Raw genomic sequence first — 26,458 nt, 5'->3', positions numbered from 1 at the left:
AAATACAAATTTATTACTCTAATACTTTTATTAATAATTGATACTATTAATACTAATATTACTATAAATTACTCTAGTTAATATTTAATGCTTCTTATTACAATCATGTTTCTTTGTCATTTTTATTGGTTTTCCAAGAATTGCACTAAATGTAAAAATGCATAATTTATTTTAATTTTTAAACACATTTTAAAAGTAAAAATAAAATTATGCAGTTTTACATATACTTATATTTTTATTTAATATAATTATATTTTTTACATGTTATAATTGTAAAAGTATGAGTGTTTTTTAAGAAACCAATATGATTGCATGTTATATATTGTATATTTAGTATAGATTTTGCCATGAATATAGCCAATATTGCTGATATGGCATTAAAAAAATTAATGAATAAGTTGTAAATGTACTCTAGCGCATAGCCTTGGAATACTCTCTGCAATAAAAAATATCTACAGGGATGTACCTGTTCTAATTTAACCTGTGCCAAATGATCAAGTGCCTTATTCAGCAACATTTCTCCCTCTCTATAGATTGAGAATTTGTTGATCAGTCACCAGGGCACCATAAAGCTTTGTGACTTTGGCAGCGCGACTACATTGGCACATTATCCAGACTACAGCTGGTCTGCGCACAAGAGATCTATGGTGGAAGATGAGGTAAAAATATTGTGTAATCCTATTTTCTATTGTATTGTAGTGTAGATCATGATTGACGGGTCGTCATAATAATTGTGGAAGCGATTACATTGTTATGTGGCCAGAGAGAAATATTTTACAGTGATTATATTAAAATCTCTGGCTATTTCCCATGGAAGCATTCGCTGATTTAATTGTTTTGTTTATTAAATTAGTTTGTTTGGTTTCTGGTCCCCTTAAATCAGTTATTGGCACTAATTTGAAGCCCACACAATGCATAAAGCCCATTTTTTTTCTCTATACATAAACGTCTGCTTGTAATTATATGCATTTTTTTTTTTTTTGTTATTAGCTCATTCCGAGGACCAAATTTTAGCATTGTCTAGCTTTCTAGCTATAAAGGTTTTTTATTTAATAATTATATTGAATAGAAGACTGTTGTCCACCACAGATGCATTGAAAAGCTTCAGAGATGCAAATGAAGAGTTTCAGAATTATTTTTTCATCCTGATGATCCCTCGGTTCCAGCTCGCATCTCAGCCTGCCTGTTGGATATTTCACACTGGATGAAAGATCATCATCTTCAGCTGAACCTCGCAAAAACGGAAATGCTTGTAGTTTCTGCCAACCCGACTCTACATCATAACTTTTCAATCCAGATGGATGGGGCAAACATTACTGCATCCAAAATGGTGAAAAGCCTTGGAGTAATGATTGATGACCAACTAAACTTCTCTGACCACATTTCTAGAACTGCTCGATCGTGCAGATTCGCACTCTATAACATCAGAAAGATCCGACCCTTCTTATCTGAACATGCAGCTCAACTCCTTGTTCAAGCTCTTGTTCTCTCCAAACTGGATTACTGCAACTCTCTACTAGCTGGGCTTCCAGCTAACTCTATCAAGCCTCTTCAACTGCTCCAGAATGCAGCAGCACGAGTGGTCTTCAATGAACCTAAACGAGCACATGTCACTCCGCTGCTAGTCCGTTTGCACTGGCTGCCAGTTGCTGCTCGCATCAAATTCAAAGCTCTGATGTTTGCCTACAAAGTGACTTCTGGCCTTGCTCCTTCTTATCTGCTCTCGCTTCTGCAGATCTATGTGCCCTCCAGAAACTTGCGTTCTGTGAATGAACGTCGCCTCGTGGTTCCATCCCAAAGAGGGAAGAAATCACTTTCGCGAACGCTCACGCTCAATCTGCCCAGTTGGTGGAATGAACTCCCTAACTGCATCAGAACAGCAGTCACTCGCTATTTTCAAGAAACGACTAAAAACTCAACTATTTAGTCTCCACTTCACTTCCTAATCTGCAATTGCCTCTCTGAATATCACACTAACTGTACAAAAAAAAAAAAAAAAAAAAAAAAACTAATACTACTAATACTTCCCTTCTTAGACTTTACAGACCTGAAACTTGCCTATAGCACTTATTCATTGTTGCTCTTGGTTGTGTAAATTGCTTCCTTGTCCTCATTTGTAAGTCGCTTTGGATAAAAGCGTCTGCTAAATGACTAAATGTAAATGTAATGTAAATTTATTAAAGAGATATAGTAAAATACAGTACTGTGCAAAAGTTTTTGGCCAACATTAAATCTATTGTTTTACTAATGGTATAATGTGACACTTTACCACAAAACTGGTCTTAAGTGTATTTTTTTATTTTTGATTGAAATTTATACAGGCTGAATACATGACCTTTCAGTTGATGTATGGTTTGTTAGGATAGGAGTTAGGTTAGAGTTTGAAAAATTTTGGTTTAATTGTTTAAGACGTGAAAGGCAATGTTGGAGAGAGGCTGTTTGTCCTGGTTTGAGCTGCATTTCTGCCAGTGTTGTTAGCTATACTGTATGAATTGATGGAATTGTGAATGTTGAAAAGTACTGTTAGGTATTAATCCATTATGCCATTCCTTCTGGAAAGGACGTCAGTGGTAATGGTTTTTATTTTCAACATGATTATGATCCACTAATTGCAAAGAAATCCTACTGATTATTGATCAAACACAGACAGTCATGAAATGGCCTCCACAGGGTCCCAACCTGAATATTATAGAGGCTGTATGACAGGGCTGTCTAAACTCTGTCCTGGAGGGCCGGTGTCCTGCATATTTTAGTTCCAACCCCAATCAAACAGACCTGGGCCAGCTGATCAAGCTCTTACTAGGCTTTCTAGAAACATCCATGCAGGTGTATTGAGGCGACTTGGAGCTAAAATCTGCAGGACACGGGCCCTCCAGGACCGAGTTTGTACACCCCTGCTGTATGAGATCCTCTTGACAAAAAAAGAAAGATATGATGCTCTAAGCCTAAAGAAGAACTCTGGAAAATGCTAAAAGAAGCCTGATATTACACAGCGCATTATTTCAGAAAATGTCAGAGCAATACAGTTCAAGCTGTGCATGGTGCCAAGGGAAGCCACATTGAACATAAACTTTTGCTTGAAGAGAAAATGTTGTGCTGTTGTTGTTTTATTTGTACATATTTCCTATACTTTCTGTTTGTTCTGATCGATTATATATTGTGCCAAAGTCTTAGGCCAACAAAGATGGTAAAGTGTTTGGGACTTGTGCACAGTACAGATACATGTCTATATTTGTATGTATGAAGAGTTCAGATACAAAAGCCGCTAAATGCCACTTCCACCAAAAGCAGATGCAAACGCTTTAGGCACGTAGTACATTTTAACAAATAGTTTTGCTTCAAATCATCTAAATCGCAGCGTCAGTGCATTCAGAAATACCAGTTTGTTCGCAAAAGCCGCTAAAGCCATTTGCCTTTGACAGCAAAAGCTGCTATATCCTGAGAACCAATCAGAGGGTGCAAATTGAATCATATGTTTTCAATGTAGCAGTGCGCTGATTAGGGGTGTGAATCTACACTGGTCTCACGGTTCGGTTACAATTATCATGCCATCGATTCGGTTCAATACGATATCTCAGTGCATTGATGATGCTTTCCATACATAATTAGATTTTATTTCTTCACAACACAAGATTTTTTTATTAAAATCTATAAATATATTGATATTTATATTATATTTGTAATACAATTTTGTCCTTTAATACAGCAGTAAGATATATGAACTGTACCCTTAATTTGACCTGCTCAAAGAAAACTCTCTTTCTGAATGTATCAAACAAAACTCCAATACATGCACAGAAGACAATATGAGCATTTATAGGAAGCAATGTAAATATTATCCCGCTTGCTTTTGGAGCGCTGTCTTACACCCCTATGATTGGTTATTGTCTTCACCAGCTCAACAGAAAAGGCTGCGCTTGGCTTTAGAAATTAAAGGGCTGTTTACAAATAAGTCACGCAGGAAGAGCAGCCGCGGTTACCGTCTGTATGTGCATAATACGCGGTTACCACAAGTAATCCGTAATAGACACCGTGGAGAAAACTCGCACCACAGGCATGCTCGTGTCTGGATTCACAAGTTTCACTTTAACAGCCAAGAGGAGAGAAAAAGTTACCTCATAAACAGACCAGCGCAGCGGGTCAAATGTTCAAAGTGTGTGTGTGTGTGTGTGAGAGAGAGAGGCTGAGTTGGATTTTTATAGCATCTCTCCCTAGTAGTTAAACAGCGGCATAATTATCTGCATAAATATCAACCTTTTAAGTTGTATGAGTGTTTTATTTAGTCGCCCTCGCCTCCTTCACCGTAGTATTCTACTGCGACATTGCACATAGGAGATAAATGACGTCAGTATGTAATAACTGGTTATTATCTATTACTGAATCGATATCGAATTGTCCCCATCTACATCGCTGTGCACCCAAGAAACAATTAATTTTGACACCTCTAGCGCTGATACACTGGCATTATAAGGAGACTGTTTTATTCTGCCTTCGATTTTAAAAGATGGAGTTTGATGAGCTGGGTGAGCCTGTCCGACTGTTAGTTACTGGCAAGTGAAAACGTCCCTTACCTCAAAACTCTGTGCATTATAAGAAAAAGAAAACACGCTGTACTGTCAGGAGTGTACCATGCAAATTATAACAGTTTTTTGCGCAGCGACACTACTTTGAATGAGTCCAATTTACTATACATTAAATGGCAACTGTGTTTTACGAAAGACAGAGTTAGGATGTCGTTCTTTTATCTTTTATTTTTATATGGATGCTATGAGGATAAACGAGATGAAAAAGAGAACAAGACCTTCAGTCTTTGGTTTATCAGAGATTACCACAGCGAAATGAACCGCCACTTACTTGACAGATCAGGTAGTCTGTGTAATGTGTTTTAAGTTTGGTAAAATAAATTGTAATTGCAATTTTAGTGATTTTTTAACTTATTACAATGTCTTGTCCCAATAGGTGGATTTAGAGTTTTTTGCAAAAAAAAAAAAGCACATATGGATTTAGCTGGTTTGTTGACGCAAAATAACATTTACCTTGTTAAAAACCAAAGAATTGTCTAAAATGACATTTTTGAAAAAAAGTTATTTCATTTACTAGCTAAAAATCTTATCATTATCTTTAAAATGAAACTTCTGAACCTAATCGGAGGAGCCTGGATTTAGAGGGTTTTGCATCTGAACTCTTCATATAAATATTAATATATTAAAACTTAATATTTTTTGTTGATATATATATATATATATATATATATATATATATATATATATATATATATATATATATATATATATATATATATATTTATTTCAACAAAAAATATTAAGTAGCTGTTTTCCATTGGTTATGAATAAACATGAATAAGACTATTCGATTGATATCTGAAGGACGAAATCTTTCTGCCCTCAGACTTTTGAACAATAGGGTAAGTTGTTGAAAGTGGCCTTTTTAGCATGAAGTCTTAAATCATACATTATTCCTCTGAACTATATGCATGCACATCTTTTAACAAGGCTGCCCACTAAATTATGCATCACTTCCCTTTCTTATTCTCTCTTTATCTTGCAGATAACAAGAAACACAACTCCAGCGTACAGGACACCAGAGATGATCGACCTGTATTCTAACTACCCAATAAATGAGAAGCAGGACATATGGGTGAGCTAGTTTAAGTTAAACTTCTCCAGACCTTTTCCACATTTTCTGCAGTCAATTGGGTGAAAAACGCCATACAGGTCTTGTAAGGGTTGGAAAAGGCCCTTTTTGCAACTGCTATTAATGTGTTTTCAGTGGTCTGATCACAAAAAAATAAGAGCCCTTATTTTGCATTACAAATAGTCATATTTTGGTTTTAGAGGTCTCCAACAACAGGCTAATATGCGTGAAAGGTCAAAAAACACTTTCATTGTCTTATAACATGCGTTTATTTTTACCTAATTATCCCAGCAACTCCCATATGATTCGTTCAGCGATTAATTTGATCCCAAACCCCTCCTTAGCACAAAGCTAATCTGCACTCATTGACAGATGACACTGTTTGTTGTGATTGGTCGACTGTGTTCAGTGCAAGATGGAGAAAACTGCCTACCACGGCTATGAAGCAGCCACACAGAGCATGTGAGAGCCCAATGCAGGAATGCAATAAAGCAATGCAGTTAAACACCAGCATATTAGTCTACTCTTAACCCTAACCCAAGTAATAACAACGACACACATTCAGTCTAATCCATACAGTGGCAAAAGTTGAACTATTTAGAAAATTAGTAAGGAACAGCTGATGGTGGCCATAACAACAAGAAACGGCAGAGGATCGCGAGTTCAGAAACGCATTTAAACACGCGCGTCGTGTTTTCAACGTGATTTTGGACAGAATATGTGATCAGCCCCATGAAAGTTTAACCTGAGACATACAGTACAAGCGCTGATCTTTAATAGATACGTGATTGCAACCCGCTTAGAGCAATTGCAACTTATAACACACGATTAAACACATATTTTACAAACTACACAAAACGAGGCAACAATTTTAATTACACTTAGATGTTATGATCTGGAGGAAGAAGAAACTGGTCCATTTGAACTGTAACAGTTACTGATAAAGTCCCTGTTAAAGTCTGACAAAGTCCCATACATGATGACTGCTGCTCTTTCCTCTAATAGCAAACGACCGGTGAATCCGGCGTTGCAGCGTAGGTTATTGTATTAAAAATCAGAAAACTGGCAGGAACAAACACAGCACACGGTTGGCTATACTGTGGTGTTGTTGTGAAAATGAACTTTAACCCTTTATTCCCCACAGCCGAATCTCTGTCAGTGATCCACATCTTCACATCATAATTAGTCTCGTGATCCTCCGTGTTCCCCTAGCGTCTGAAAGGAGAGCATTTTACAGGATCTGAAAAGTACATTTATGGTGATGTCCCGTATCAATGTTGACGCGTTCAAGCAAAAGATCCGAACCCAGCTCAATTCATTCATTTGACTCTGAGTCAACTACTTTGCTGAAGAATCAATAGTTTTAAAAACTGTGCACTTTCAGATTTACCCCTCAGCTGGATGTTTACGTTCACTTAGAGCTGTTACACACTACATGGAAGGTCATTTTTAAAAACCCATAATAGGGGCTCTTTAAATGAAATATTGACAAATCACTGGAGCAAGGAATTAAATGTTACATGACTCATGAGAGAGCAAAAATTGTTCACCCAAAATTAAATTCTCTCATAAATTATTCACCCTTCATTTGTTACAAACCTGTTTGAGTTTCTTTCTTCTGCTGAGTGCAAAAGATGATATTCTGAAAACTTGGGATACTGATAACAATCGACTTCCGTAGTAGGAGAAACAAATACTACAGAAGTCAAAGGTTACCGGTTTCTAACATATTTCAAAATATCTTCCTTTATCTTCAACAGTAGAAAGAAACTCATAAAGGTTTGGCACCACTTGAGGGAGAGTAAATAGTGAGTAAATTGTCATTGCTTCTTGAAAATGACACCCATGATTGTGTTTAAACGTAAAGTGTGTTTTTTTTAAATTATTTGTGTCATCTGAACATTGCAGTTCTTTTATGTAAAAGTTTTAAGACGTGTTACAGTAATTTCACTAAGGGTGCTTTCACATCTGTAGTTCGCTTCATTTGGTCCGGCCCGAAGGCAATATATGATACATTGTAGCATTTTCTCCCGTCTTTGGGTCGTTTTCCCACCACACTGCTGGCTTTGGTCCGAACCAGTTGAAACGAACCAAAATGCAGTCATCTGACAAAATCCACATCTCTCATTGGCCAGATGTTGTTGAATTTATTTCCTAAACTGCTTATTGATTGGTTAGAATTCACGTGCGGGAAAATGCCAATGAACTCCCCCAGGTAAACAAAACCGGCAGACACAAAATGTTGTTTTTACTCTGGAGGGACGACTGCGCTGACTGATTGTATGCCTGCTTTAGACAAACTATACATTTCGAGAATGAAGCGCGGCTGAGGCTGGAAAACAGTGTTTTAATGCATCGCCCGTCACTTCAGGAGGCGTAAACTAATTTAGCAAAACTTCGACTTGGTCATTTTGTGGAAATAACACCAATGATCCATCAGGTAATGTTTTCCCCTCTCTCTCTGTTGGTAAAGCAATATCAACAAATATTTTTACTCCATATCCCATAATGCACAGCGCATCGGCCTACGGCAGCTGCATTAGTCCAAAAGGCACAGTACATTTTGCGGTTGGACCTGTTTTAGTACGGATCATATTCTCACCACAAACGAACCACTCCAGGGTTCGTTTGAAAGCGAACTGAGACCACCTCTTCAAGCAGGTCTGGGTACGCTTATTTGGTCCGCTTTTGGTGCGCACTCGAGTACGATTGCTGCATTCTCACCTGCCCAAACGAACCGCACCAAAAGGGAAAACAAACTCTAGTGCGATTCAATCAAACTAAATAAGGCAGGTGTGAAAGCACCCTAAGTTTAGTTTAAATTATTGAATATTTGCCCTAGTTTACTAGGAAGTGGGGGCTTGGTTTTGTTGAACTTGTTGGATGGAAACAGGGCTTTATTCACAAGTTATTGTTTCATGAACGTTACAATCACAAAAACGTAGCTATTGTTATTTGTGTTTTTTAAGAGTGTTGATTTGTTCCTTAGGCTCTTGGTTGCATCCTATACCTGCTGTGCTTTAAGCAGCACCCGTTTGAAGAGGGAGCCAAACTGCAGATCGTAAACGGGAAATACAGCATTCCTCAAAATGACACCAAGTACACAGTCTTTCACCAGCTTATACGTGAGTCTTCTGTTTAAACTCAACTACATTCACTCTTCCAAAATCTGCTACGTTTGCACAATTTTGTTTCACTATCGACATTGAAATGTTGAGTCAGGATTATAGTTGACCAGGCAAACAAGCTTTAGTTGAAAACTTGGGATTTTGTTGAGTCAGTTTTGCATGTGTTTTTATCGCCCGAGACTGTGTAAACAGTTAATATGAGTGTCGACCATTTGGGCATGAGGAATTCGAACTTTAGTAGGAGATTTTACTTGAATTTAAATTGCAAAAAATGCATTTGAGCAAAGCTGCGATTGTCATGTACTTCTTGCCAGTGAAGCACAGTTGTGTGTGTGTAGAGCTGATTATTTTTTTATATGTATCGGTATTCTCACTTGAATTAATTCTAAGTACAGTTTTTAACAGCAGATGTCATACTAGGCTAGTTTTAAAAAGCGCATATCGTTCTAGGCTAGTTTTTAACAGCATATGTCGCTCTAGGCTATTTTTTAACAGCAGATGACGCTCTAGGCAAAATTTTAATTGCAGATTGCTCTCTAGGCTAGTTTTTAACAGTGAATTGTGCTCTAGGCTAGATTTCAATAGCAGATTGCTCTCTAGGATAGTTTTTAATGTCAGAGGATGCTCTAGGCTAGATTTTAACAGCAGATGATGCTCTATATATATGTATCGGTATTCTCACTTGAATTAATTCTAAGTACAGTTTTTAACAGCAGATGTCATACTAGGCTAGTTTTAAAAAGCGCATATCGTTCTAAGCTAGTTTTTAACAGCATATGTCGCTCTAAGCTATTTTTTAACAGCAGATGACGTTCTAGGCAAAATTTTATTTGCAGATTGCTCTCTAGGCTAGTTTTTAACGTCGGATGGTGCTCTAGGCTAGATTTTAACAGCGGATTGTGCTCTAAGCTAGTTTATAACAGCAGAGGTCGCTCTAGGCTAATTTTTAAAAGCGGATGGGGATCGAGGCTAGATTTTAACAGCGGATTGTGCTCTAGGCTAGTTTATAAAAGCAGACGTTGCTCTAGGCTAATTTTTAAAAGCTAATGGTGATCTAGGCTAGATTTTAACAGCGGATGGTGCTCTAGGCTAGTTTTTTTTTACAGCAGATGATGCTCTAGGCTAGTTTTTAACAGCGGATGGTGCTCTAGGCTAGTTTTTTTTTTACAGGAGATGATGCTCTAGGCTAGTTTTTTAACAGCGGATGGTGCTCTACGCTAGATTTTAATAGCAGATTGCTCTCTAGGATAGTTTTTAATGTCAGAGGGTGCTCTAGGCTAGATTTTAACAGCACATGATGCTCTATATATATGTATCGGTATTCTCACTTGAATTAATTCTAAGTACAGTTTTTAACAGCAGATGTCATACTAGGCTAGTTTTAAACAGCGGATATCGTTCTAGGCTAGTTATTATCAGCATATGTCGCTCTAGGCTGTTTTTTAACAGCAGATGACGTTCTAGGCAAAATTTTAATTGCAGATTGCTTTCCAGGCTAGTTTTTACGTCGGATGGTGCTCTAGGGTAGCTTTAGACTAGTTTTTAACAGCAGATGTCCCTGTATGCTAGATTTTAACAGCGGGTGCAGCTCTAGGCTTGATTTTAACAACAGACATTGCTCTAGGCTAGTTTTTAGCAGCAGGTAATGCTCTAGACTAGTATTTAAGAGCAGACAGTACTCTAGACTATATTGTAGCAGCAAATGGTACACTAGGTTAATTTTTAACAGCCGATGGTGCTCTATGCTAGTTTTTAACATCAGATTGCAATCTAGGCTGGTTTTTAACAGCAGATGGTGCTCTAGGCTAGTTTAAAACAGTGTATGATGAGGTTCTGGGCTACTTTTTTAAAAGTGAATGTCGCTTTAGGCTAGTTTTTAACAGCAGATGATGATGTTCTACACTTTTTAACAGTGTTTAACAGCAATGATACATCATAGAAAAACCCAATAAAGTGCAGTCATATTTCATACTGTCAATCTGTTGCTTAATTCTGCTGTGTGAAAAAGACTTGTGTTTGTTAAAGGATCAATGTTGAAAATCAACCCTGAAGAGCGGCTGTCTATCAACGAGCTTGTTAACCAACTACAGGAAATTGCTGCAGCGAGAAATGTCAACCCCAAATCACCCATTACTGAGGTACGACCCGTCTAACAAAAATGTGTAGATTAATTAATTGATCAATTGATGCTGTAATTGGATATACTTAAGTATTTAAAATTATTATCCATAGGTCGTTTTAAAGTTATTATATATATATATATATATATATATATATATATATATATATATATATATATATATATATATATATAATAGGTGGGCATAGATTATTATTTTTAATCTAGATTAATCTCGAAGTTAATCCATAATTACTCTAGATTAAAATGGCTCATTTGATTTCTGCCGAAGGCATTAGGCATGTGTGTGCAACCCAACTAGTAAGTCTTTGAGAACGGGTTTCTCAAGCCAGGTGGGGCATTAGACCAGGGGCTCATCTCCTGTTTCCAAAATGCATCACAATCTGCTTGAGAAACTGTTCCACTATGATAATTGCTGATGAAAATAAATGATGTTCAATAAGATGTACTTGTGTTTACTAACTGCTTATTCAGTTAAACATGAATGTTGAACTGTAGCCTACATAAGCTGGAAACAGCGATTTTTTTTTTTTTTTTTTTTTTTTTTTTTTTTTTTTTTTTTGATCACCTTAATCAGACTAAAGTCATAACTGAACTAAACAGAAATGGAATTAAGATGTAGAGTATGCAGATATTATTGACATTATTGAAGTAAACAACGCAATCAAACTATTAACGTCATGTAGGACTTTTCCTCATATTTTCCAACAAGATCCACAGTCTACTGTGCACCGCACACACACACATTGTGAAATGCAGAAGTTTTTTTCTTTCCATTTGGCGTGCATTTTTAAATTCCATAACACTCTCACTAGTCCTTACGCCTTGTTTGCATATAATACCCCAGTTTGTAAAGGCAGCATGAAAGAAATGTTGTGCATGAGTTAAAGTGAAACTGCGAACTGCAGTTAAAGTCAGGCATCCTGCCGATTGGATTTTGATGGGCACTTTTTTGGCAGACAGCTCACTGGTCAGGTTTACATCCGCGCTAAAATATTAAAGTGAAAGTCATCATAGCTTGGGTAGAATAGAACCAGCTCCCAACCCAACATTGAGAATAGATTAGCAACAAGATTTTTTGTTTATCGCACAATAAGAGTCTAGCGTTAACGCAGCACATTAACGCTGATAACAGCCCACCACTAATATGTATATATATACATACTGCTCAAAAAAATAAAGGGAACACTCGGAGTTACATTGTATTGTTTAAGTATTCCTGTAATTTTTAAATCGCAAATCAAATTGAAATCGCAATATCTGTCCAAATATAAATAACCAAAATAAAATCAAAATTAGATATTTTCACCAAATCGCACAGCTCTACAGATATTTCGATTAGATTTGCGATTTAATTTTATAGTCAAACTTTAGCTCGATATTCTGAATTGTAGCTTCTTACTGCTAAAATGCAGTTAGTTAAAAAAGGAACTGAAAAAGGTATTAACTCTTAACTTTTATTAAAATTATAAATGTTCAGAAATGAATTGCTTGTTTTTCAAACAATCAAACAGTAGTGATTTATGGCTTTAGTTATCTCCTGGTGCCATCGTGACGTTTTTTCATACTGTGTAACCAATGGCTGCAAACAGCTCTGCATTGTACTTTGCTGTTGCTCGCTACTAGATTGAGTGTCACTGGCAATAGTTTCAGTTTGCTTTATAGCAAGACGCTCCTCATAAAGTGCTGTGGTGCTTTTTTAGGTGCTGGTTGTTGTATTTCCTCATGCTGTGGCAACAATTCTGCAACCGCTCTTACAAATTATCTGTTTTTGTTCGGTGTCTGTGCCAATGAAGCCAAAATATTCCTATATTACCATCGTGCTGTTTTTCTTTGATATGAATTTGTCTGTTAATGCTTCTGAAGAAGCAGACGCCATCATCCCACTTGTCCACGCATTCCTGTTTGTTCGTTTTATAGACTGATTTCATGTGGCTGCCATTTTCAAAAGCGAAATCGAGGCTGCGGTGGTAAGAAACCCGGAAGTATCATTGGGAGTTAAATAAGAATGTTGTGTAACTGGCTATATAGCTTATCAGCGAAGAGAAAGTGACACAATTTTATCATTTCTCCACCTTCCGAGTGACCCGGAGGTCCGTTCTGAATGAATGGTGAATATAATAAGGGATATCAGAGCTCATTTTCAGCTCATTTCCCAAGTTAAGGGAAATGGCACTAGTTAGCTAATGTTTTCTTTCCCAAACACACGTTTTAGATGCTATTTATCAAACTCGAGTTAATAAACTGATTCTTTCATTATATAAGACTTGTCACGATACTGAATTAAAAGAATAAAACATAAATATCCTGCAAACATTAAGGCACTGTTGATGGCTTTCTTAAAACAGCGCTGATTTGCCATTGTGGTCACGTGTTCAACAGAAATTATTGTGATTGGCTGAGAAGCTCATCAGTTCACCGCTGTTTCCCGAGCACAAACACAACACAGACAGAGGAGCGATCTGCTTGATGACTCGACTGATCTTGACGGCTGCTTCGCGCTTCAGTCTCCGTGTATCGGTGTTTGCACTGAGTGAAGAGCGGTAAGCTGAGTGCAAACCAAAAGCAGATACATGGAGACTGAAGCCATAATCAAATTCGAAACTTAAGGAAGCACGATAAAACGTATTATGATCACGATAACGATATTTGTGGCCCATGATCAATAATTAAATATCGTTGCGATTTTACAGTATAGAGACCAAGCCGTTATTTTAATGGGTGGACTTTCTGGATTGTACTGCATCACAAGCATGATGTGACTGCGTCTATTGCAAGTGTTTTTTCGAGGAGTGTAATGTTGATCAGGTAGCTTTTGCTCCTCTTTAGTCCAAACATCCCAAGGTAACACAAAAAACCCCATTAACCACCTTAAAAACCATCACAAAGTCTCATCACTAAACTGTTTTATTAGTTAACCAAATATTCGCGGAGATTCATCTTTTTTTTTTTTCCTGACATGTTTGCCAGTCATGTAGACAGAAGACACTTATATATATAATATATATATATATATGAGCAATATCGCACTGCTACGAGTGTGATATTGCGTTTATACAACAGTTTGACGGCATAATTGTGTATATAAAAACTAAATCAAACATGGAGAGTCTCAAAAACCCTTTTGTACGAGGAACTACTTTCTTCCAGATTCAAATCATAAGCTGACAGTTAAACAGCTGAGCGTGCATCTTTTAAACTTTAGATCTGTAGTGTCTGCTTTTTGCTGGTTGTATGTGGGCGGAGTAATACACAAAGGGTAAAGAGCAATGACTGTAAAAAATATGGACGACGCGACAGCCCTTTTTCCCATTGAACGCCTTGAGGGCAAAACGCCTGCTTGACGGGCACAAACTGTCGCAAAAGACTGCTGAAATTGGAGCCAGACATGCGCAGAAGGATTGTCTGATGGAGCCAGAGGAGGAGCCGCGAAAATGAGCAGAGTCGAGCTTCCAATCAAACGCTTAATGTAAAATCAACTACGCCCCCCGAACTTCTCAGCATGCGTTTGCTGTCATATCAACACAAATGGATGTAATAACGTTAACAAATATGAGGGTTTTATATATTCAATCACGCCAGCTCCAGGCCGCAGCGCATAACTTACTCGCGGCATCGCGGGCTGATTCCGGCTCGCATGCGGCAGCGCCTGCTCGTTCGGCCGCCGCATCTGGCTCGATTGACTCGGGCTGGAATTGGGTAGTGAGTCCAGGCATCCGGAGTAGGTCCAGCAGAGGTAACATTAGTCAGTCTGAGCTCTAAGAGATAAGTCTCCGGCAGGCGAGAATCTAGCCGGAACTGTGTTTTGCTATCTGGGTGGCTAGGCGTGTATCAGCAAACTAATAAAGCCCGAAAAAAGCCCTGAACTTAGCGAATAAACAGTGTTCCACCAGATCATGTATGTCAGAAACTATAGTTTACTGCTGAACTCATTTTGTCATGGTAAAATAACACAGAAATCGAATAATAACATTTCAGTCTACTTCAGTCTCCTGCCGAAGCTCAGACGCCGCGCTTTGAGAAACTGTCAATCACAGCTGTCAATCACGATGACACGCCCAGCATTAAATTACTGCTAAAAACAAACTGTTTACAAAAATGAAGATCTGCACCTATTTCAGCACAATAACCAGTGCCTTAATCGACCAGAACTATCTTTCGGGACATTTTATTGCAAGTGTAATATTTTTTTTTATTTGGGCTCAAGTCTCCTTCATTAACACGGAGGAGGCGGGCTTTATGACTTGTACTGCAGCCAGCCCCCAGGGGGCGATCTAACGGCCGAAACCTTCACTCAAACGTAGGCTTGCGGCACACTTGGTAAAGAGGCTGTAGGAGTTCCGATATTGCAGAATATCGCACGGCTATCAGCCAATCAGATTTGAGAACAAGACAGAACTGTTTTCACACACACACACACACACACACACACACACACACACACACACAAAGGAATAATCGTCATTATTAATAGTGATTAACATTTTGAGCAAAATAATCGTGATTATCAATTTTTTTGTCATCGTGCAGCCCTATCGGACCTGAATTTTGAATAATTTCATAGCCCCATGTTGATGATCAGCCTCCAAATTTAAAGACTTTCAGTCCAAAATTCCATATCGTTGCATTCCTAAAAACCACAATATTCAGCCGCATTCGATTCATCTCATTTCAACCAATCTCTCATTCAAAGCTGGTGTTTGATCAGTCCGATTGCTTCACTTTCTTGAATGAGGCTCTTTCTGCAGCTTCATTTCTAACAGAGCCCTCATTCTTCCGCATTCAGACTCACACACACTCCCGCAGAGACGAGCGGAGCCCCACATACTGATCGCAACTCTCTGAAGGGCCATTTAGAGACACCAACACACTCTTCCTTCGCCGATCTGCCTTTTTTTTCGTCCCTCCATGACCTCCTGAACACAAAGCAGCGTCTCATCCCTCCGTTTCTCTCTGATCTCACTCTGCGTAACAGACTAGTAAACAAGAGGGAGGACCACCGATTTTGCACTCTGAATTAATAATCAGGCGTTTTCATAAATCCAGTTCAGAGCAAGTTGTGTTTGCATGGGGGTGGCGTTAGATGCGTCTGATCTGGGTTAAGAAGGGGTTTTTCCTCTCTGGATTAAAGTGATTAGCAGCAGCCTTTGGAGTCGTCTTGATGTTTTGTGATGTTTTTCGTTGACTAGCGTTCAGACGCACGTGTAGGAGTCTGCTTTCCTCCTGATGCGTGTTTGTGTGCGTGTGTGCATTGGACTGTTGACCCGATGAGTCTGTTAAGTTCGTACTACTGTCTGAGGTCTGTTTATGATGGATATGAATCCCTACAGCTCCTGGAGCAGAACGGAGGATTCGGGAACAACAGCGCGCAGCTTCCCTCACAGATCAACAACATACACAACTCTGGTGAGTAACACAATTTTGATTTTCTTTTCTTTGTTGATTGTACAGTCGAAGTTAGAATTGTTAGTCCTCTTGTTAATTTTTAAGGTCTTCTATATTTTTTCCCCAAGTTCTGTTTAACGGAGAGATTTTTGTTTTTAACACATTTGTAAACATAATAGTTTTAATAACTCCTTTCTAATAGCTGATTTATTTTATCTTTGCCATGATGACAGTAAATAATATTAGACTAGATATTTAAGATGCTAGTATTTGGCTTAAAGTGACATTTATGGGCTTAATTAGGTTAGTTGGTTTCTATAAATAATTCTATTCTACTTATAATAATTCTGATGTTGAATTATTATGTTTGAGATTGCAATCTGTCATTGACAACATTATTAGACAATTTTATTCACTGGTAAAATCAGACATTTGTCATTATTAGATTATATTCAACAATAAATAGGCTGGAGTAGTTATACTGACACTGTAAAAATTAATTTTATGCACAACTGTGTGTTCGCTATGAAAGAAAAAACAACTCAAATGCTTGTCTCTATCATAACTCTAACATGCGATATGATCATTTAAATTAAGTGCAAAATTTCGGTTTCATTTTAATTGCTAAGTGCTGTTCATATTTCGCGCGAGGCTCCCAAACGATCACTCTGTACCACAAACTGAATATTATTCACAACTTTATTACCTGTTACAGCATTTGCAGGTTCTGTTCACTATAGTAAACGCGCGCACGTCTATCATTAAGTAGGGCGCGCTCCCTCCCTCTCTGTGATAACAGCTTACAGTCAGCAGCTCACATCACGTGTGATTTCCCGGCCGCGAAAACATCATTTTATGAAGACAAAAATGACATTTTAGGTGAATTATACCTTATAAATACAGTGTGTGACTCATTCAACATCATTTGGAGATGTCAATGTCACTGAGCAACGTGTGTGAAACAATGAAAAGACTTGTGCGGCCGCCTTTGCTTTCTCCTGAACTTGAAAATATGATTGACAGAATCATAGAAATGCTGGATTAAGATCGTCTAGGGCAGGGGTCACCAATCCTGGTCCTGGTGGGCCGGTGTCCTTGCAATGTTTAGCTCCAACTTGCCTCAACACACCTGCCTGGATGTCTTATGTATACCTAGTAAGACCTTGATTGGCTTGTTCAGGTGTGTTTGATTAGGGTTGGAGCTAAAATCTGCAGGACACCGGCCCTCCAGAAACAAGTTTTGGTGATGACAGGTGGTCGAATCTAGATAGCAATCTGTTTACGGTTATTTGTACAGCTCATATATATATGGCTGCACGATATTGGTGAAAAATCTGACATTGCGATATTTTATTTGGCTGCAATTATATATTGCAATATAATGCATCTATACAATTTCACTAAATGATTGAATAGTACTACTTGAAAAATGTATAGTCACCCTTTATTATAAGACTCACTTCCTGCTATTGGCCAACCTTTAACTATGACTTTTGATTCAATAAACTCCTAATTTGTTCCTTAATATTAAATACTAAGGTAGATTAGGTTTTGAGTTTTGCAAATGTTAAAATTATGCTGCAAAGTTTGTGATGTATAAATAATTCAATACTGTTATTCTTTATTAAACTTCCATTTGGTAAAATGTCTTGTGCATGACTACTTAAATCTCTCTCAGGCCTTAAAAACAGGCAAATGATGCAATTTCACTTCGTTATGGTTAAACTCTGCAATAATTCCAGAAATCTCATATCGTGAACTGTGACTTGCTCAAATGTAATCCCAACTCAACATTGCATATCAGTTTTTTTTAATACAGTCTGTGAGCTTTATCCAGGTATTGAAAATGTAGATAGACAATGGTGTTCCAGTCAGCGTGATGTTTCAGGAGTGTACAGTACCACGATGCTGTCATTGTACTGTACACAAACAGATAATTCCTGCTATTCACCCCCTGCCCCCATATTTACAACACGAGCTGCTTTCTCTGTGCGTGCTGTAAGAGGATTGACCCTCTGCTCACCATCTGCTGCCTTTACTCTGATTTACTCTAAGTGAACACATTCAGAAAATGATAATACTACTCTCACGTAACAGCGCATACTTTTTGGGGGATTGGTTTATTAATTTAGTAACACATTACAGTAAAGTAGGTCCTGTTTGTTAACATTATAACTAACAATGAGCTACATTTTGACCACTTCTAACCTTTGCTAATGTTATTTCAGTAAAGTTTTCATGTTAGTTCACCAATCATTAGCCAGTGTTAAACAGACAACTTTTGAGTGAGATTAACATTCTTATTAAGAATTATTTATTACTATTATTCAGTGTAAATTACTGCAGCAGACACATTATCATTTGTCTTCTGTTACAGTATTAAAATGCTAATTTTCTACATTTTTTTTGTTAGCATTTTCTGTTTCTCTTTCACAGTTCACTTGTAATTTTAGGCAAGGTGGGTTTCATTATAATCCTGTTTATTTTTAAAAGCTGCTTTTGTACTTCCTTTTAAACCTTAAAGTTGAAATTAAATGGAAGTTAAGGTAGTCCTTTTTTTTTTTTTGCTATCGTACAAATACTTGAAATGGTCCTGAAATGGGGAGAGGGGTAGCTTAGCGCATAGTTTTGTTTTTTGGGAACCAATTGGACTGTAGAAAGATGGGCATTTCTAACAAAATAAAGGAAGATTGACAAGTGGATGAATTCAGAGCAGAAAGTAGACACACTCACTGAAAGCTCCGCCCCAAAGGCCTAACATGTGACCAGAGGTTAAAAAAAGTGGTTTTGAGGGGAAAGTTTGATTAAATTTTATGAGAGCAAATGAAATTACGTAGGGAAATTACTTTATAATAGGAATACATTGGGAATAAGGGAATTTTCACAGATGTTTTTTCTTTTGGAGAAAGTCTTCTTTGTTTTATTTCGGCTAGAATAAAAGCAGTTTTACATTTTTTTTTTTTTACTATTTTAAGGACAAAATTATTAGCCCATTTGAGCTATATTTGTTTTTGATAGTTAACAGAGCAAACCATTGTTATACAATAACTTGCCTAATTACCCTAACCTGCCTAGTTAACCTAATTAGCCTAGTTAAGTCTTTAAATGTCACTTTAAGCTGTATAGAAGTGTCTTGAAAAATATCTAGTCAAATTTTATTTACTGTCATCATGGCAGAGATAAAATCAATCAGTTATTAGAAATGAGTTATTAACACTATTATGTTTAGAAATGTCTTGAATAAAATCTTCATATACATGTATCTTGGTATATATGTTCATGGAATCTTGTTTCATGGAATTTTAAAAGGTCTGTTCAGATATTAAAAGCCTATTAAAATTATATAAAAATATTTATATATATTACAAGTTTTTTTATATACTGCTTTTTTGTTTTTTGTCACGTTATTTCATGTTTTTTTTGTCTTTTTTATTTTATTTTATTTATTTAATTTTTGCATGTCAACTGGACATCAAATATATTAAAACAATATATTCGAAAATGCAGTGTACAATATACAGCAGCATAGGGTGTTTTGCATTGCTTTCAGCTTTTAGCGCTGCTCTTACGTGAAAATAAGGTAATAAAAATTCAGCTTTTTAGTCTGTGAAATTTATGGAAAAAAGTTATCTTCAGCACACTATACACAAACCTCAGAGAGACAAATGCATTGAGACATGTCTTGTGTGCACACGTCACATTAATTCATCACAACCATTGTCCTGTTAAAGCCTTTCTGACAAGCTGTTTTGACCTGCGGTTGTTTGTGTGTGATTGAATCTCCAGGTGTGTATGACACAGACCCGACCATGGGTGGAGGATTCCTGGATATCCTGAAAGGAGGAACTGAACGATTCCTTACCAACATTAAAGACACTTCCTCTAAAGTCATCCAGTCGGTGGCCAGGTGAGCGATGCAGTAAAAATGCCCACATCAGCCTGTGCTCACTTTCTGCTCCAGTGCGTTTCAGCTTGCCTTGGTTTCATTATGATGCATCACTTTCCACTGAGCCATTGACAGATTCAGCAGAATAGAGGAAGAGGTTGTAGTAGTGTCGAGAGTACTAGTAATCTGCCGGTGGCTAATCTGATATCACTTAATCTAGCGTGCAAACAATACCACCCGCTGGTGTCTTAGGCCCCGTTTACACTGTCAGGTCTTGATGCCCAATTCCGATTTGTTTCCTATATCTGATTTATTTGTCTGTCTGTTTACATGTTGTTTTAATTGTGACCCATATCCAATTCATGCGTTTACTCTTGTCATACAATTTACGATGCATGCATAAATGCGGGTTCTAGCATCTGTGCCACAACAGCCACGATGGAAGATATTGTCTTGTTTTTAGCTCTGCCAAATATGCGAAGTGTAGTATGAGCATCGAATAGTTTAGTCCAGACTTACCCCCACGCAGTTTATGTAATGGTATGGCCCTGGTGGGATTTAAAAGATTTAGCCTTTGCCTGTGTGCGCACTGTTGTTGGAGAGAATAAAGTTGTTCTGTGTGAAGCCGCAGTTTGTGTATTAATAGCGACAAAAAGCAAAAGTTACAACACGAAGTTCGGCCAACTTTAAAATGATTTTGAGGTGGAGATGGGAAAGGGCCGTGATCGCTTGCGCTTATGGTTTATATGCTTTATGATGTCCTCCACCATTCAGAGGAATGTGTGGGTACGAGAGAGATCTCAGGTCTGGTGAGAGCAAATTGTGGCGACTGACCACTTTCCTCCTCGGTGTTTCCTCTGATGTTGTTTACCGCGTCGGCATCTCCACACACGCTCTTCTTTTTGTCAATAAACCGCGGAGAAGCACCACATTGTCGCAAGTTTAATGATGTACAGAATGGAATGCCTCAATAAATCCGATCTGCCTGTTTACATGACAGTGGCATTGTCACATATTCTGCATATTCATACATATCTGATTTATTTCCACATATGAAGGAGGCCTGAAACCGATCTCTGAATATCCGAATGTATGTTTTTTTTTTTTTGTGTTTACACGGTCATAGAACAGATCCCATCTGTGTCACATATGAGCAAAAAATCGGAGTTGGGTCACATTTAACTGGCAGTGTAAATGGGGAGCGTGTTTTGCAGCGTCTGTGCTCTATTCTTAGATTTTTTTAAAAGCTATTGGATTTTTACGGTTGTGAAAACACTGTTCATATGTAATGCCGATTCAGTTTGTTGACATTCTTTTGTGAAGTTTTCACATAGTTATTACATGTTAGAGAATCCATTGATACTAAAGTGGAAAAAATTAAAAAGCCTTTATTAACATAGATATTACAACCCCAAATCAGAAAAAGTTGCAACAGTATGGAAAACACGATTGAAAAAGAAAGTAGTGATTTTCCAAATTGACTTTTGATTTGTACTTTGTTGCAGAAAATATGAACACAGAATATTTTGCTTTGTCTGGTCAGTTTCTTTTCATTTGTAATTAATAAGGGTGTCAAAATTAATTGTTTCTTCGGTGCACCGCGATGCAGACGCGGATAATTCGGTATCGGTTCAGTAATAATTTACCTCATATGCGCTCTGTCGCGAGGGAGGCGATCACAAGTATTTACAACGCTCTAACTACTTAAAACTCATAAACTGTGCACAATTTCACTGTGTGTGTTTGCTGAATCAGTCTTTCACTGACACATACAACAAAAGCCCCTATTTCACTGAGATCGAGAGAATGAAAGTACTCCATTTCTCTCTCTCTCACACACACAAACACACACACACAGTGGCCCATTTGACCTGCTGGCGTGGCTTTTCTTCTCCTCTTGGCTGTTTTACAGCATTACTTCTGGATAAAGAAACGAGCGCGTGTCTGCAGAGTTTTCTCCACCGTGTCTATCATACATCGGCAATGAGATCGCCGCCGCCGCCTGCCGCTTATCAGTGTCACTCATCTGTGGAGAGCACAGCGCGCAAGAGCCAATCGCAACCGTTTTTGTTGAGGGTGTGACCAATCAAAGAGGTGTAAGAGAACTAGTCAAGGATCAGAAATTGAGCTGGATATTTATATTTGTTTATATTATTTGCTTAATGCTCGTGTTGTTTAAAGTTTCAGTTTATATATCTGACTGTTTGTATTAAATGACAAATTTGTATTACAAATAATATATAAATATGAATATATTCATACATTTTAATACAAGAACTGCTGCTGTGAAGAAAATATAAAACTGTGTATGAAAAGCACCGTGATGCACCGAAATATCGAATTGAACCGAATCGATGGCATGATAATCGTAACCGAACCGTGAGACTAGTGTAGGTTCACAGCTCTAGTAAATAAACATCCTTTCCTGTCATTCAGACCTGCAACACATTCCAAAAAAAGTTTGTACAGGAGCAATTTAGGGTGAAGAATCAGATAAATTAATTAAATAATGAATCGATTTGAAATGGGTGATGTCAACGGGTGTTTTTAATTATGATTTGGTACAAAATACAAGCATTTAAGAAAGGTCTAGTCCTTGATGGGCCAAGGATCACCAGTTTCCCAACAAATATGTGAGAAAATTATTGAAATGTTTGAAAGCTATGCTCCTTAAGGAAAGATAGGAAAACATTTGGATATTTCACGTTCAGCAGTGCATATCATAATCTAGAGATTCAAGGAATCTGGAGGAATTTCAGTGCATGAAGGACAAGGGCACAAGCCTAAGCTTTAACGACCGTGATCTCCCATCCCTCAGGCGGCACTGCACCAAGAATCATCATTAATCTATAAGCAATATCACCACATAAGCTTAGGACTACTTTGGCAAACCTTTGTCAAGTACCACAACACATAGTTACATCCACAAATGCCAGTAAAAACTGTACTGTGCCAGAAAAAGGCCCTATGTTAACAGTGTTTAGAAGCGTCGTCGACTTCTCTGGGCTTGGAGGCATTTGTGATGGACCATCACACAGTGGAAACGTGTACTGTGGTCAGATGAGTCAGTATTTTAGGGATTTTTTGGGGGGGAGAAATGGACGCTGTGTGCTCCGGACCAAAGAAGAAAAGAATCATCCAGACTATTACCAGCAACAAGTCCAAAAGCCGAGGTCTGTCATGATATGGGGTTCTGTCAGTGACCTTGGCAAAGGTAACTTGCACTTCTGTGATGGCACCACTAATGCTGAAAAGCACATAGAGATTTTGGAGCACAACATGCTGCCTTCTTTTCCAGGGACACCCTTGTATATTTCAACAAGACAATGCAAAACCACATTCTGTACACATTACAAAGTCCTGGCTGTGGAGCAAGAGGATACAGGTATTTGACTGGCCTGGCTGCAGTCCCGACCCATCTCCAATGGACAATGTGTGGCACATTTTGAAGCACAAAATGCGATAACAAAGTCCCCATACTGTTGCCTACCTTAAGACTTATTTGCAGGAAGAATGGGACAAAAATACAGCTAACTTTTAAAAAAATGTGTTGCAAAAAAACAAAATTGCAATACGTGTTTGTTTTTGGGAAAAAAGACACATTTGTTGTATTGTCTGTTATGAAATACAAGTCAAAGTAAATTTAGAAATCACTTATTTTTTATTTGTGTTTTCCATACTGTCCCAACAATTTTGTAATTCGGGGATGTATTTAAAAAACAAAACAACGCTATTGTGCACTGCACCTACGCATTTCGGCAAGAATTGCCTTCATCAGGATGACATCTTAATTTAAAATTTGGATTTAAAGTCTAAAATTGTAGTTATTTTAGAAATTTATTTCTTAATTTCTATTATATTATTATATATTATTTACATATTTTTTATTTGCAGTACAACCTTGGACGAATAACAGTTATCCAGAGTTTGTTTGGTTTGTTATATAACCAGTTTATTTACCTTATTTTTCATTAATTTAAAAGTTTTGATTTAATTATCATTGCAATTAATAAATATTACTTATTAATGATTGAAACTAAACAACTTTTTATTATTAATTAAACATTTTTTAAAGTAAATAAAACGCAGTGATATAAAACATTGATGATGATGATGATGATGATGATGATAATAATAATAGGGCGAAGCAGTGGCGCAGTAGGTAGTGCTGTCACCTCACAGCAAGAAGGTCGCTGGTTCGAGCCTTGGCTCAGTTAGTGTTTCTGTGTGGAGTTTGCATGTTCTCCCTGCGGTTCCGTGGGCAAAGACATGCGGTACAGGTGAATTGGGTAGGCTAAATTGTTCGTAGTGTATGAGTGTGTGTGTGTGTGAATGTGGGTGTGTGGATGTTTCCCAGAGATGGGTTGCAGCTGGAAGGGCATCCGCTGTGTAAAAACTTGCTAGATAAGTTGGCGGTTCATTCCGCTGTGCCTACCCCGGATTAATAAAGGGACTAAGGCGACAAGAAAATGACTGAATGAATGAATTAATAATAATAATAATAATAATTATTATTATTATTATTATTATTGTTGTTGTTGTGGCGAGGCAGTGGCGCAGTAGGTAGTGCTGTCGCCTCGCAGCAAGAAGGTTGCTGGGTCGCTGGTTCGAACCTCAGCTCAGTTGGCGTTTCTGTGTGGAGTTTGCATGTTCTCCCTGCCTTCGCGTGGGTTTCCTCCGGGTGCTCTGGTTTCCCCCACAGTCCAAAGACATGTGGTACAGATGAATTGGGTAGGCTAAATTGTCCGTAGTGTATGAGTGTGTGTGTGATTGTGTGTGTGTGGATGTTTCCCAGAGATGGGTTGCGGCTGGAAGGGCATCCGCTGCGTAAAAAGTTGCTGGACAAGTTGCAGGTTCATTCCGCTGTGGCGACCCCGGATTAATAAAGGGACTAAGCCGACAAGAAAATGAATGAATGAATGAATTGTTGTTGTTGTTGTTATTATTGTTATTAATAAGTATAAATTAGTGCAGTGTTTTTTTGGTTTGTTTTACACACTGTTTACTTACCTTCTTTTTTTGCTAATTTAATAGTAGTTTTGATTTAATTATTTTTGCAATTATAAAGTATTATTACTTATGATTAAAACCAAACAACTATAAAATAATTGAAATAAAATAAAATGCTTATTATAATCAAACATTTGAGGCAAATAAAGCAACCCAAAATTTGATAATGATAATAATATTAATAGTAAAACCACATTAATAATAATAATAATAATAATAATAATAATATGAATGATTAATAATCATATTAATTATATTTTTTTATTTGTGTTTTCCATAGTCTCAAAATTTTCTAATATGAGGTTGTATTTGTAAAAAACAGCACTATTGTGCACCGCACCTACGCGTTTCAGCAAGACTTGCCATGATCAGGGTGACGATCTTAATTTAAAATTTAGATTTAAAATCTAAAATTGTAGTTATTTTAGCACTTTTTATTTTTATTTTTATATTATTAGATATTATTTACAGTTTTCATGTAGTGTTTTTTTTTCTTTTTTTTTACATTTTTATATTTATATAATAACACTCAAGTACAAAATGAGCGTGTAACCCATAATATACATTTACTTGAATTTTGTTTATCTTTGTTTATGTGTAGTGCAACTTTAGATGAATAACACTTCCGTAGAATAACACATGCATCACACAGCAAAATGAAGGACGTTTATAAAAATAAATGAGTTCAATCGTGAGCCCATGTAGATTTGATCAGGCTCCTCATCGTCAGAAGATAAATGTGATCTGTCTAATTGTAGCGACTGAACGTTAACAAACTCAATCAGGGTTTTGTTTATAACACACACTTATCTTCCACATCATAAATCCCCCTCCTCCATAATCCGTTTGCATTTATTAATCAAGTTTAATAAATATCCCTCGCTCACATCTCCTCAAGTCTGTTTATTTTCTCCTGAGTTGGCCCATTTTTGGTTTTGTTCATTGTCTTGTTTTGTTCCCAAATTATGTCTCTTGGTCCCAAAATCACCAACCCTTGAAGCTCCAGGTAACTATAGGACAGAGCCTGTTTGTGTGCTTATTTGTGTGTGTGTGGGCTACACCTTCATCTCATGGCTTTATTTTTATTTGTCGTTTGTTCGTAACCACAGTCTGTTCTGTCCACCAGCACAGCTTCACCCTGATCTGTAGACTTCATTTAAAGACTGCTTTGCTTACTAAATTCATATGTGTGAATGCTGCTGTTTGAAATGACTTTAAAGGAACAGTTCACTATATTCAGATCTATATCACACT

At 37.4% G+C, this 26,458-nt stretch overlaps 1 protein-coding gene across 3 annotated transcripts in view; it reads left to right on the top strand.

Annotated features, from left to right (window-relative positions):
• Positions 1 to 26,458, top strand: part of gak (cyclin G associated kinase) — a 95,515-nt gene that overhangs the window by 29,507 nt on the left and 39,550 nt on the right. For 2 of the 3 annotated variants that reach the window (XM_068221403.2, XM_009301214.5), the window contains exons 6-11: positions 534 to 659; positions 5,569 to 5,658; positions 8,645 to 8,780; positions 10,809 to 10,921; positions 16,254 to 16,329; positions 20,095 to 20,215. In XM_068221403.2, coding sequence (XP_068077504.2) covers positions 534 to 659; positions 5,569 to 5,658; positions 8,645 to 8,780; positions 10,809 to 10,921; positions 16,254 to 16,329; positions 20,095 to 20,215 — 662 coding nt within the window. Of the gene's footprint in view, positions 1 to 533; positions 660 to 5,568; positions 5,659 to 8,644; positions 8,781 to 10,808; positions 10,922 to 16,253; positions 16,330 to 20,094; positions 20,216 to 25,750; positions 26,211 to 26,458 lie in introns of those variants that run through there. The other variant, XM_073951962.1, reaches the window with a different exon arrangement.

Source organism: Danio rerio, chromosome 5 (genome assembly GCF_049306965.1).
Source record: "Danio rerio strain Tuebingen ecotype United States chromosome 5, GRCz12tu, whole genome shotgun sequence".
In the NCBI taxonomy this organism is placed as follows: Eukaryota; Metazoa; Chordata; class Actinopteri; order Cypriniformes; family Danionidae; genus Danio; species Danio rerio.
This window is presented reverse-complemented; position numbering and strand designations above follow the sequence as displayed.